Source organism: Sus scrofa, chromosome X, assembly GCF_054392235.1.
Source record: "Sus scrofa isolate SSC_HxYL_T2T_F1_AM1 chromosome X, Sscrofa_HxYL_maternal_Yorkshire_Landrace_v2.0, whole genome shotgun sequence".
Taxonomy (NCBI): Eukaryota; Metazoa; Chordata; class Mammalia; order Artiodactyla; family Suidae; genus Sus; species Sus scrofa.
Genome location: NC_139401.1, coordinates 24705001 through 24716455, shown reverse-complemented (window position 1 = coordinate 24716455; position 11455 = coordinate 24705001). Strand labels below are relative to the sequence as shown.

The 11455-nt window shown below is 50.2% G+C and overlaps 1 protein-coding gene across 4 annotated transcripts in view; it reads right to left on the bottom strand.

Moving 5' to 3' along the window:
* Positions 1-7012: 7012 nt before the first annotated feature.
* The window catches only part of POLA1 (DNA polymerase alpha 1, catalytic subunit), a 303907-nt gene continuing 299464 nt past the window's right edge, over positions 7013-11455 (bottom strand). For all 4 annotated transcript variants that reach the window (XM_085008764.1, XM_085008765.1, XM_021080571.2 and 1 more), the window contains one exon: positions 7013-8171. In XM_085008764.1, coding sequence (XP_084864890.1) covers positions 8026-8171 — 146 coding nt within the window. In that variant the 3' untranslated portion in view covers positions 7013-8025. The remainder of the gene's footprint in view (positions 8172-11455) is intronic.

Genomic DNA, 11455 nt, shown 5'->3' with positions numbered 1-11455 from the left:
GGAAGTGTGAATACTCTCTACAGGCGCTGAGGGGGACAGTAGAAAGGGGCCCCCCAGAGGGTGGGGGCAGGGTGGGCTCCTGCTCCCCAGCATCTCCTGGATTTATCTGTGTTTTCCTGACAGAGGCCCCAGGTTTGAATCTGACCCTCACCGAATCCAGGTTTCCTACGAAGGTTAAGATTGCTGCCGCGGCGCTTTCCACACACACACACACATACACACTAAGGCTCTCCCTAGTCGTGCCGCAGAGGGAGCCCCGGGGGCCTGGGCCCCAGAAGTGGGGTGCGCTCCAGGGTGGGTGGGTGTACCTTAGGCGTTGTCGATGGTGAGGACGGATATTTGAAGCGAGCGGGAACCTTGGCTCGGATGGCGGCGATAGAAACTGTTCGTAGGAAGTGCACAGTCCTTGACGACAGGTAATGGCAAGAGCGAGGAGCCCAGGCGCTGGCTTCCGAGGGGGCGGGCTCCACGGTACACGCGCGGGGAGAAGGGTGTGTGTGTGTGTGTGTGTGTGTGTGTGTGAGAGAGAGAGAGAGAGAGAACAGTGATGGAAAGGCAGCGAGGGGTATCCAAGTGGCAGATCTTAACTCGACAAATGTCATTACATCACTTATCCAGGCATTGGGAAAGGTATATACTTAAAAAAAAAAAAAAAATCTAAACAACTCAGGTTTTCGCGAGGAGACCCAAACAGATGCGCAATCTGCAACCCCCTGGGCGCACCCCTACCCGCTCCGGCGACGGTAGCTTCTCCCTCCCTCGGGTCCTGCCTGCGCCCCCCGGGTGACCGCTCGGTGTAAGCCCGCCCGCGGGGGCCGGGTCTCGCCAACGCTCCCAGGGTGATGGGAAAGGGAAGAGAAGCTTAATTAGTTTCAATTTGCAGTAATTAGCGCGCCGGACCTTTGGGGAGAGGGGCAGGAGCGAGGCGGGGAGGCGCGCCGCGGCGTGACTAGCGCGACTCTGGGAGCCGGTGCCGCCGCCCCGCCAGGCCGCGGGCCAGTCGGTCGCGGCGGGGGGCGCGGGCGCGTCTCCGGGCCGGGCTCGCCGGGCTCCGCGCGCGCTTTCAGGCTGCGCCCCGGAGAAGGGGGGGCGGCTTCCCTCGCGGCCTCCGGCGCAAGCGTGCGCGGCCGAGGGGCAGGTGCGGGGGCGGGCAGAGGTCAGCGGCGACTCGGGGGTGGGCGACGCGCTCGGCAGCTGCCGCGCTCCGGCCCAGGCGTCCTCGGCTCACCCGCCCGGTGGAAAGCCGCAGCCCTCCCCCCACCCCCGCCCGCCGGACACCTTGGAGAGGGCGCACCGGCCGAGGGGGGCTCCTCGGACCTCGGCCGTAGGGTGGCTCTCACCGCCACCGCGCCCCGGCCTCGGACTCAGGAGGGCGGGCGGCGCGCGCAAGCAGGGGCCCGACGCCTCGGGGGAATAGGCGTCAACGACCTCCGCTGCGCCACGCTCTCCTTTCTCTGGGTTGCCAGGTCCGGCGGGAACTTTCTAGGACATCCCCCGAGATCTGAGTGTCTCAAGCCTCCAGACTCCACATCTCCTGGGGTGAAGGCCGATTTTCTGGGGTGGGCTGGGGTACTCAGGAGTTTGGGGTGGAGACCGGGGAGTGCAGAAGAGCGAAGAAAAAGGCTTTTTTTTCCCCCTCCCCCCCCCGTGGTCAATATCAATTTTCTGTCGATTTTGGCTTTTTGTTTAGGTAGGGCTTTTTTCCCCCCTCCAGGCTGCCAGTTGGATGGTATACGAGAAACAGTACCATTCTTCCTGTTAATGAACTCTTTTTTAAGTCATTTTTTCTCATTTGACCCTTCCATGGAGCAGAAGCAAATTGCGTGAAATTACCTCCAAGGATTACATTTATTACTGGCCAATGAGAACCCCTCGCCTTGTTTTACAAACTCTTAATCCTATGTCATTCTGATGCCGCAAACAAGCCCGGTCCTGGGCCTCCTATTCTTTCAACTTTCCCCAGCTGGAGGGACCTCATTCTGCACTTAATATTCCCCATAAATATCACACGCTAAAGACCCCCTGACTTCCAGCAAGTCCACATTAAACATGTGACATGTCACGCATGACAAACTCTGAGTATCTTTTCAAAGCAGCATTAAAAGCAAAGAAACCAATTTTCTTCTCCTTCCAAACCTCCCCAAGTGCTGAATGATGGGGATTGGAAAGAGCCACTGGAGCGTACTTAGGGGGATTTTATGAGATTTTCCAGAATGATTTAATCTTATTGTGAGCATTATTAATGAATGGCAACCCAATTTGGCCCCAATATCTGGGAACGCAGTCACAATGCTGGGAGCGGCTGACCCCCCCAACCTTAAGCAAACCTCTTCCACCCTGGAGGAGGCTGTGCGGAGCCCAGGGGAATCCGGAGAGACCCTGTGACAAGGGGCACGGCTGTCCCCTATCAGGCCCAGGCAGGCATGCCCCACCACCTGCTTTCCCAGGGCCACCCCCACAGCATCTTGGGGTGAGGGGTGAGCGAGCCTGTCCGGCCTCTGTGGCAAGAATGAGGGGAAGGGGGTAAGCTAATTTGCTACATTTTCGGACAGGCTGGCCAGATCTGGAATGGGCCCTGAAAGGCAAGGCAAGAAGGGAGCAGCTGGCAGTATTTTCAGAAGCTGCCCCTAAGTCACCAGCTACCCATGGCCCGGACTGCGGCCGGTTAGTTAGGGAGTCCAGCTTAGGTTTGTGCGAGGAAGAAACAAAGTAGATGAATTAGGAAGAGTGATCACTAATGGGAAGGTTTTGAGACTTGAGAGTCAGTCTTAGGCTAAAGTCACTAAGTATTGGCCCCAGCCAGATCCCCCGCCCCCACACACACCCTTTTCATTCCTTCTTTTACCATCCCTCCCCCTCCACTGGGGCAAACACTTATTATTATTGTTTCTGATTTATAATACCAAGAGACAAGGCACCTGCACTTCTCTCTTTCCTATCGTCTTGAGTGCAGAGATCTTACTAGAATGGAAAAGGGGCTGATATTAGAGGGAAAGAAATTATACGTGAGTTAGTTCGACTTGCTTTTAGAGGGAAAAATGTGTACGTGAGCATGTGTGTATGTGTATACACAAAAGTGAGTGTGTCTAAATGAAGGGGGTCTTAAATGGGGCCTAAAATGGTATTTTCGAACACCCAGTTCCCCCTGGAGCAACTGCATCTGTATTTAAGTGACAGTGGCATCCTGGCTGGGGGGCGGGGAGAAGAAAAGCTGTTACCTGACTGGGGGTGGGGGGGTGGGAAGCATTTTTTCAAAGGAAAAAGTCGTGTTGTCCCTGGACGTTATTAACAGTCCAGTTTGAAGTATACATTTTTTTCCCTTAAAGAAAAGGGAGCGATTACCAGTTATACATTAAGAAATGTCATTCAGTCATTTTTATTCATTCTCCGGAAATCTTCGTAAAAGCCTGAATCATACTTCTACAAGCAGCAATTTTGTTAATCCAGGGGGTTATTACTCTGGGCCCTTATTAGGTTCTACACCACTGCCAAGCAATCCTATAACCCTCTCAAAAGAAGTTTACCTCCCTGTTATAAAACCAGTAGTGGTATTTATACTGTGCAATAATTAGTGTATTACTTGAATCCACTAACACGTTCATTTTATCTCTGCACAAAACCTCTAGTCTGCTTATAGAAAGCTTGTGCCTCCTTTGGTGCTGGTAAAGTGGTGAAAGAGTGAATTGAAGGCTGGTTGCACTTTCTCCTTTTGCCTCGCCTTAATTCCCATCTCTTTTTGCTCTCATCCAATTAGCACAGTGTATTAAGCGGTTTATCATCTCATAGTCAGCTATTGAGAGAAACAAGGCGAGCACTTTGCAATAGAACCTGCGCTCCTTTGACACCCTCAGGTACTTACATATTCCACTGTGCTATGAATAATAGAGGAAGAATGGAGCGCTAATTCCCTCATCAAAGAATGCCTTGTCTGCTGCTTTGCTCAACAACACCATTCTGATCAAAAGAAAAGCAATAAAGCTTAGCATAACAAAACGAAACCTACTTATTAGCTTAGTGGTTAAATTAATGCAGAGCCGCTGCTATTCAAAACCAAGGTTTGAAAACAGCCTCCAACAACCTGATAATGCTGCCTTCGGGATGAAGGAATTTTAATCTGAAATTTGAGGCTGGCTCAGATGAGTTAATCTATTAAACTGCTATAAGGAAGCTCCACAGCAAACCGTTCAATTAAGAAATATTTAGGTGAGCAGCGAGAGGGAGAGTCAGAGACAGAGAGAGACAGAGAGACAGAAGGCAAAGTCAGGGCGGGTTAAAGTTTGGGATGGGAGAGGGAAGAAGTGAATTATCGAATTGAGGGTCTGGTGTTTGGTGTGTTTTTCACAAAAGCCTGACACAAGATAGGCAAGTCGGCTTTTGGAGATGCCTTGTCTTGGCATCACCTGCCAAACTCATTTAACGGGGAAGTTTGAAAAGGCGTGTGGAAGCACCTCTGTGTGCATGTCGGCGGTATGGGCTGGAGGAGGGGGGGGTGGGGAGGGGCAGCGAATTCACCCCGAACTGAACTCCCGTCTATGAACTTTGCTGAGCCCCCACGTCTTGGGCAACAGAGGTGATCTCCATCTGTTGCCTGGACAAATGAAAACTTCCTGAGCACACGCCTGTACGATTTTCAACTTCTGGCCTCCTTCATTCCCCCTTCACACGAAGGAGAATTGAGAGTGAGCAAGTTGTGACCAAGATAAATGGGTGCTCCCTGTTGCAGGCAGACTCAACCCTCAACAGAAAAGGTGCCCCTTTCAAATGGGGCTCCGAGAAGAGCAAGGTTCCTTTAGGGCACCACTCCAGTTGGGAAGTCTGGCCCACAGTGTTTAGTATTTTGTTTTAAAAATTGGTTGTCAAAGCTTAGAATTCAAGACACTTTTTTTTGGGGGGGGGGCTGCACCTGAGACATGTGGAAGTTCCTGGGCCAGGGATTGAACCTGCACCACAGCAGCAACTTAGGCTGCTACAGTGACAATGCTATGCCACAAAGGAACTCCTAGCAATCAAGACACTTTATGGCATATCTGGATTCCTGGCTTCTCTTGAACCCCAGATCATATGGCACTGGGCACTGGGCACTGTCTCTCCCAGAATCGCTGAGTAGCTGCTGCTCCCCTCAGACAGGACATGCCTACTGGGGTTCACCAGGCCCTGCCACCCTTGAATGTGAACCCGGCCTGTTTGACTTGTAGCACTTGAGCTTAACACTTATGCCAGGGTACCAGTGGAGACACGTGGGTGTGTTCCCCCTTATAAAAGGAAGTGGGTGGCCTCTCTGCACCCGCCCTACCCACTGACACAACCCATGCCAATCAAGGAATAGAAAGCATTCTCTGAGAAAACTGACCACGCTCCAATCCTCCAAGAGATTTACTGGCATTCTTTTTTTTTTTTTTTTTTTTTTTTTTTTTTTTTTTTCTTTTTTGGTCCACTCCTGCAGCATACGGAAGTTCCCAGGCTAGGGGTCGAATCAGAGCTTCGGCTGCTGGTCACAGCCACAGCCACAGCAATGCAGGATCTGAGCTACATCTGTGACCTACACCACAGCTCATGGCAACACCAACCCCTTAACCCACTGAGCAAGGCCAGGGATCTAACCCGTGTCTACACAGACGCTATGTCAGGTTCTTAACCTGCTGAGCCATGATGGAACTCCTCCACTGGCATTCTTTTTTGCTTTTTAGGGCTGCACCTGCAGCATACGGAGGTTCCCAGGTTAGGGGTCGAATCAGAGCTACAGCTGCCCGCCTACACCACAGCAACACCGGATCCTTAACCCACTGAGCGAAGCCAGAGAACAAACCCGAAACCTCATGGTTCCTAGTTGGATTCATTTCTGCTGTGCCACAGACGGGAACTCCTCCACTGGCATTCTTGATCAAAGTTGCAGTTGCAACTCTCTATAAGATCCTGGAATCCTTAGATGCCTCCCAGAAAACTCTCTTAACCTACCTGGAGTTGCTGATCTAAATAAAACATCAACCATCATGCTAGCTCTTTTCGAGAACTGTACGAAGACATGTCTGACTTTCTGTGGACTTTCTACAGAAATGGTTCCTGCCCTCACAGTCATTACAATCTAGATGCAGAGACAAGAAACAGACCAATGAGAAGCCATCTGTGTTGTGTTTCCTGGAGTTTCTTGATGAGCAAGCTCAAGATAACCCTCTCCTTGTATTTACCATAACCCCAGGTTCCAGAAATCAAGGAGAACGTGCCTTCTCTTTAGAGAGCAAAGCAGGGGTGTGGGCTGAGGAAGCACACATCATAGAACCATCCCTGTAATCCACACGGTAACAGCAAGGAAAAGCCACACTAATCCTTAGTTTCGTAGAGCAGCGTGGCTGCTACAACTTCTGACGGGTCCCAGAGCCCGAGGAACCAAGAGTTAATTAACTGACAGGGCCTTAAACTGCAAGTGTAAGAGACAGGAGAAAGGAGGAGAGGGTTGGAGAGAATGGGGAAGGTGAAGCAAGATAAAGGGCAGTGTCACTTCTGCTGCTTAACAAGTGTGCTTTCACTCGGGTCCAAGTCAGATGACCGTTCTCTTGTGGAGGCATTTCTCCCAGGAGCCATCAGCCTTGCTCTCCAAAAGGAGACAGCACTGGGCTCTTGGCTGAGCTCTCTCTGGCTGTCCAAGTCGGCAAAGCACACGAGAAGTCATACTGCATCTCTTAAAGGACCCAAAGTCCATGAAAATGCCACTCAGAACACTGGGACATACGTCATGCTGAGCTTTTTTTTTTTTTTTTTCTTTCTTCCCTGCATCCTTGGCATGTGGACGTTCCCAGGTCAGGAACTGAACTGGTCCCACAGCAGCGACTCGAGCCACTGTCGTCATGCCTGATCCTTAGCCCACTGCACCACAAGGGAACTCCCACGCGGAGCATTTCTGAGCGGAGATCTAAGGAGGCCGAGGTTTGGGAAGGGAACAGCCTCCAGTCACCCCTTACTCCTGGCTGCCCCCTCTAGTCACTCTTGGCACCTGATAAGGAGTCGCTGCAACTAGTTTCCCTTTAGAAAACTTTATTCTGAAGTGAAAAAAAAAAAAAAAAAAAAGCACAGCATATGTTTCTTTTATGAAAAAGCATAGGTAGATTTAAAAAATATATATAGCATAGTTGTACAAGGGAAAATATGCTTTGTTACTATAATCTTACCAAGAACGTAAGAAATATTGCAATACGTCTGGCTTCTGGCAAAAACACACCGTTCTAAAGAAATGAGAAAAACAGCACCAGGGCTCATTAACCAGTCACCCGCCCCAGTTTTTCTGAATATAACACAATCATCCTCACCCCAACCCCTATACATTTTTAATGAAATAAGATCTATCAAATTATTTAAAATGTGCTTTCCTTTTGTATAAACCTTTACCTAGATGTTCTACTTGAGGAAATAAAAAAAGGAAGGTGGGTGTAGAACAGCTACCCATTCTGCATGTGCGTGTGCAGGTTGGGCTTTGGAGCAATTCAATATACAAGTAAGCTCTGTTTAATCTATTTAGTAAGTGCAAGCCTTCTAAATCTCCCCCCCCCCAGCTACTTATATTAAAGAAAGACTGAAAAGGACAGCCACTCCTGGGGCCAGCGGCCAGGCAGCAGTTGGGTTCAGACTGGGTTTAACTGGCATGTGAAAAGGCAAAGTGTCGGCCCTCCTACCAAGCTCCATGAAGCCCTCTTTCTAGGGGTGCCTCTGCTTAAGGTCCTGGGGCAAAGCCTGGGGCCACTTGCATCCAGGCCACTCCGTCAAGCAGCCAGCTCTTCGGCTTGGTGTCGCAACAGCACGAGGTATACATAAGAGGAAGGTGGTTTTGCTGTTCTTTGATGCTCAGTAGATTAAATATTTTTGCAGGCCCGCTTAATAATCTCCCACCCGAGCTGCATCCACACAAACATGGTATGGAGTCCCAAAGGAAAAGCGATGCAGGAGAGGCAGCCAGGGCCATGGCGCAGGCACCGAGGATGCGAGGATGCGGTTCTTCCTTCCAGAGCCCCCACCGCACCCACTTCCGGCGATTCCTCAGGACCGCACGGCGCAGTCAATGAAGAGTTTGCTGAGGTTCACTTCCGAGTAGCCACTTTGGGACAAGAACTGCTCTGCTGTGCTCTTGAGTTTTCTATAGTCCTGCAGAACTTTGGGAGTAAGAAAGTGCTTCTTCAATTTATCTAAAAAGAAATAAAAATAAAAGGATTACAAGTCTCAGAGGCAGCTTCTTTAAAGACCATTCAGCATTCCTCAAGCACTAGAGCTGGGGCTGTGGATTCTGTTGGCAGCACCATGTCTCAGATGTCTTCGAGGTCCCACTGCTGGTCTAGCCCTGGGACCAGTCCCATGTGGGGGGAGGGGACCCCAAGATTCCTCCGGGGCAGCCTTTCTTCCTTCCTCCTGCCCGCCACTTCTCGGCACCTAGCTGACTCAGCACACCGGGGACAGGGCCACCCTCGACTGATGCAAGCTGCAGGTGCACGGCCATGTGCAGCAGACAAGGTGAACTCCACTCGCAGACACCAGGTTTGTGGCGCTGTCAAGCACACACACGCAACTGCATGCAAAGTACGGGCATGGCAGGAACTATTCTGTCTCAAAAGGACGCCAGAGCCTCCCAGTGCAAACTCCCTGGATCAGCTGGGCCTAGATGGTTTCTTCTAGTCCCTTCCATCCATGTCCCGCTGCTACACAAAACCTCCTCTGCTCAAAGAGGCCAGGGGTAGGCTGTCTGGAGAGCACCTGTCCATTGCCAAGACTGCGTTTTTCTTCTCTGTCCACACTGTGTGCCCATGAACTTGAGTGTGCGGCTGTCCTTCCTCCGCTTCCTGCTTCTACCCATTCATCCCTGGCCTTCCCGTTCTGAGAAGGGCCCGACAAGCCAGAGAGAGGATCCTTCCTTTCCCTCCCAGGAGTCGGTGACCTCTACGCTTGGTTCTCTGGAAGGGCCAGCAGGCCGAGACCTGGGGGAGCCGACCCTGGCCAGGATGGTTAAGATGACACAGGTTTTTTTCCAAGCTGCTCCAGAACCCTGAGAGGTGTGTGGAGAGGCCCATGTTCAAAAAAAAGGTCCCCATGAGATGGCTCACGAAACTGCGAGATTAGGTCACTTGCCCCACCACATGGCTGGAGATTCAGGATGCAGAAACACCAACCAGGCAGCCAGAACCCCAAGCCCATGCTCGGCGAGGCTCACTGTGCACCCCTGTGTCACGGCTCCCAGATGGAAACAGGCAGGCCCCCAGATGCTGGGCTGCGCCAAGGAGCCTGGGGGGAGCGAGGCTGCCCGGCGCCCCAAGATAGGAAAGCCTCGGGAAGGAAACACGGACGGGAGTGCACATCAATCACCGAAAGAAAAAACCCCACAGAAACAACAGAGCAACAGCGAAGTCTATAAAACACCCGGAAAATGAAAACTCAGTCTCCAGATTTTTGTTCCTTAGCTACACATTCGCGTTTGTTCTCCACAACCTTTTCTAAATTACATCAATTGCCTTTCAAAAAACAACAACAAAAAGTTTTGTAGCGAGGATTTAAATGCCCAAAGGGGGTGGAAAAAGAGGCGGCGGTGGCGGGGTGGGGTGGGGGGGGTTGGTGCGCATCGTTAAGCGACTAGAGAAAGACACTTTGAAAGTTCTAATTATCGGAGTCTGGGAATACACAACAATGGCCCGAGCAGTGGCGGCCGAGCCGGCGCCCCGTGCATGTGAATGACACAAATGTGTGTGTGACCGGGGAGAGACATTTACAGAGCTGCGGTGAGATGGAGCAGGGGAGGAAGAGAGAGGGCACAGCTCCTGATGTGTTTACCTCCTCTGCTGATGGGATATTGACTTTTCCCACCAGGTTGGTTAGAAAGGGGACTATTTACGCTGCCACACAGCAGAGTTAGAATGACAACCAGCGTCACTCGGTGCTCTTCTTCCTAAAAGACAACTGTGACCACCAGCATATCCCAGAGCCGGTCAATACGGCCAAGGCACCATTCCACCCCGGTGAGAGATGCAGATAAAGAAAGGCTCCTACTTGCTTCCCCAATGAGACCTGAATCAATAACGTTTGGAAGGCCTTCTAGGAAACAGAACTGCCCGAGCTGTCATAGGCCACGTCGGGGGTAGGAGCTGAGAGGGGAAAGGGTGCGCCCCTCCTTCGGGGTTTCTCTCTTCCCCCCTTTAGGCACCTGAGCCACCCACGTGAGGCACTTCGGTCACTCTGTTTCCTTTAATGACACCCCCCCGCCCCGCCCCCACCACTTTAGAACTCAAGGGAAAAATCCCAGGGTTAAGTGGCAGAAACCAGCTCATGCAGCCAGTAGAATGCGATGCCTTCTCCCTGCTCTGGTTTTGGGAGTCGGGGAAGAGGCCACGTCATGGGTGCATGACCCAAAGCACCAACTGGTAAAAGATTCCAAGAGGCCATTAGGCAAGAGTCAGGGAAGGTCTGCAGCCATCCTGCACCATCCACAGAGATGCCACTGGCTGTGGCAACTGGTGTCTCAACAACCAGCACAAAAAAAAAAAAAAAAAAAAAATCCAAAATTCATCAAGATAGGGAAGGAAATGCTCTTCCTACACACAAGTGCATCAGCAAAACAAACTCCAATGGACCGAAATATCACCAGAAATCAGTCACCTTCATACACCAGCCAAGTGAATCTCCTTCTCCTGGGAATAACATTTGAGGAACATGTATTTACATTTGTTTTTAACCCTGGTCCTTTCTACATGCTGATAGAGTTATTTACTCATTACCAAAAATATCCTGTCCTGAAGCCCTATGAAAACAATGAAAACCAAGTCAGCCTAGATACCAATTATTCCCACAATATTTTATCAGACAATAAAATGAACTGCTAATTTAAAGGTTGGTTTCTACTCATTAGAATCTAAAACCTCAAAATCATGCATGGGATGAACATGCAGGTTGAACTTGTCTTAAAGTCAACTGATCAAATAACATGTTAGAAGGATTTTCTTTTAATGGAGTATTCTCCCATCTAAGGAAACCATCTCCACTTCAGATATTTTATTTCCATGTCAGTAAACCAAAAATCTCTTCTCAGCTTTACTCTTTGTAAAACCCTTTTTGGACTTGAAGATAACACACTGAACTAGAAGCCATGAAGCAAAGACATTTTAACATCGCCTACTGGTTATTTTATTTTAATTAAGGCAGGCTTAGGCACACAGGCAGCAGCCGTCTCTGTTCTGAATGTCTGTTTCATTTATTTCCGTGCAAAGGTATCAAACAACAGTCAGTTATAATTGATTCTGTCAGGTGTTATACAGTCAGTCATAATTGTCTCTGTGTAGAGGTGTGTCAATTTACTATATCTGAATTAAATATTCTGTCAATTATGAAATCAGGTAATAATTTCAGTCAGTTTTTTTAATTGCATGGCTTCCCACCATACCGTTCTCTGCTTTCCCACCTTTTTTAATCCGTAGCCGCCCTCCCTCAGTGC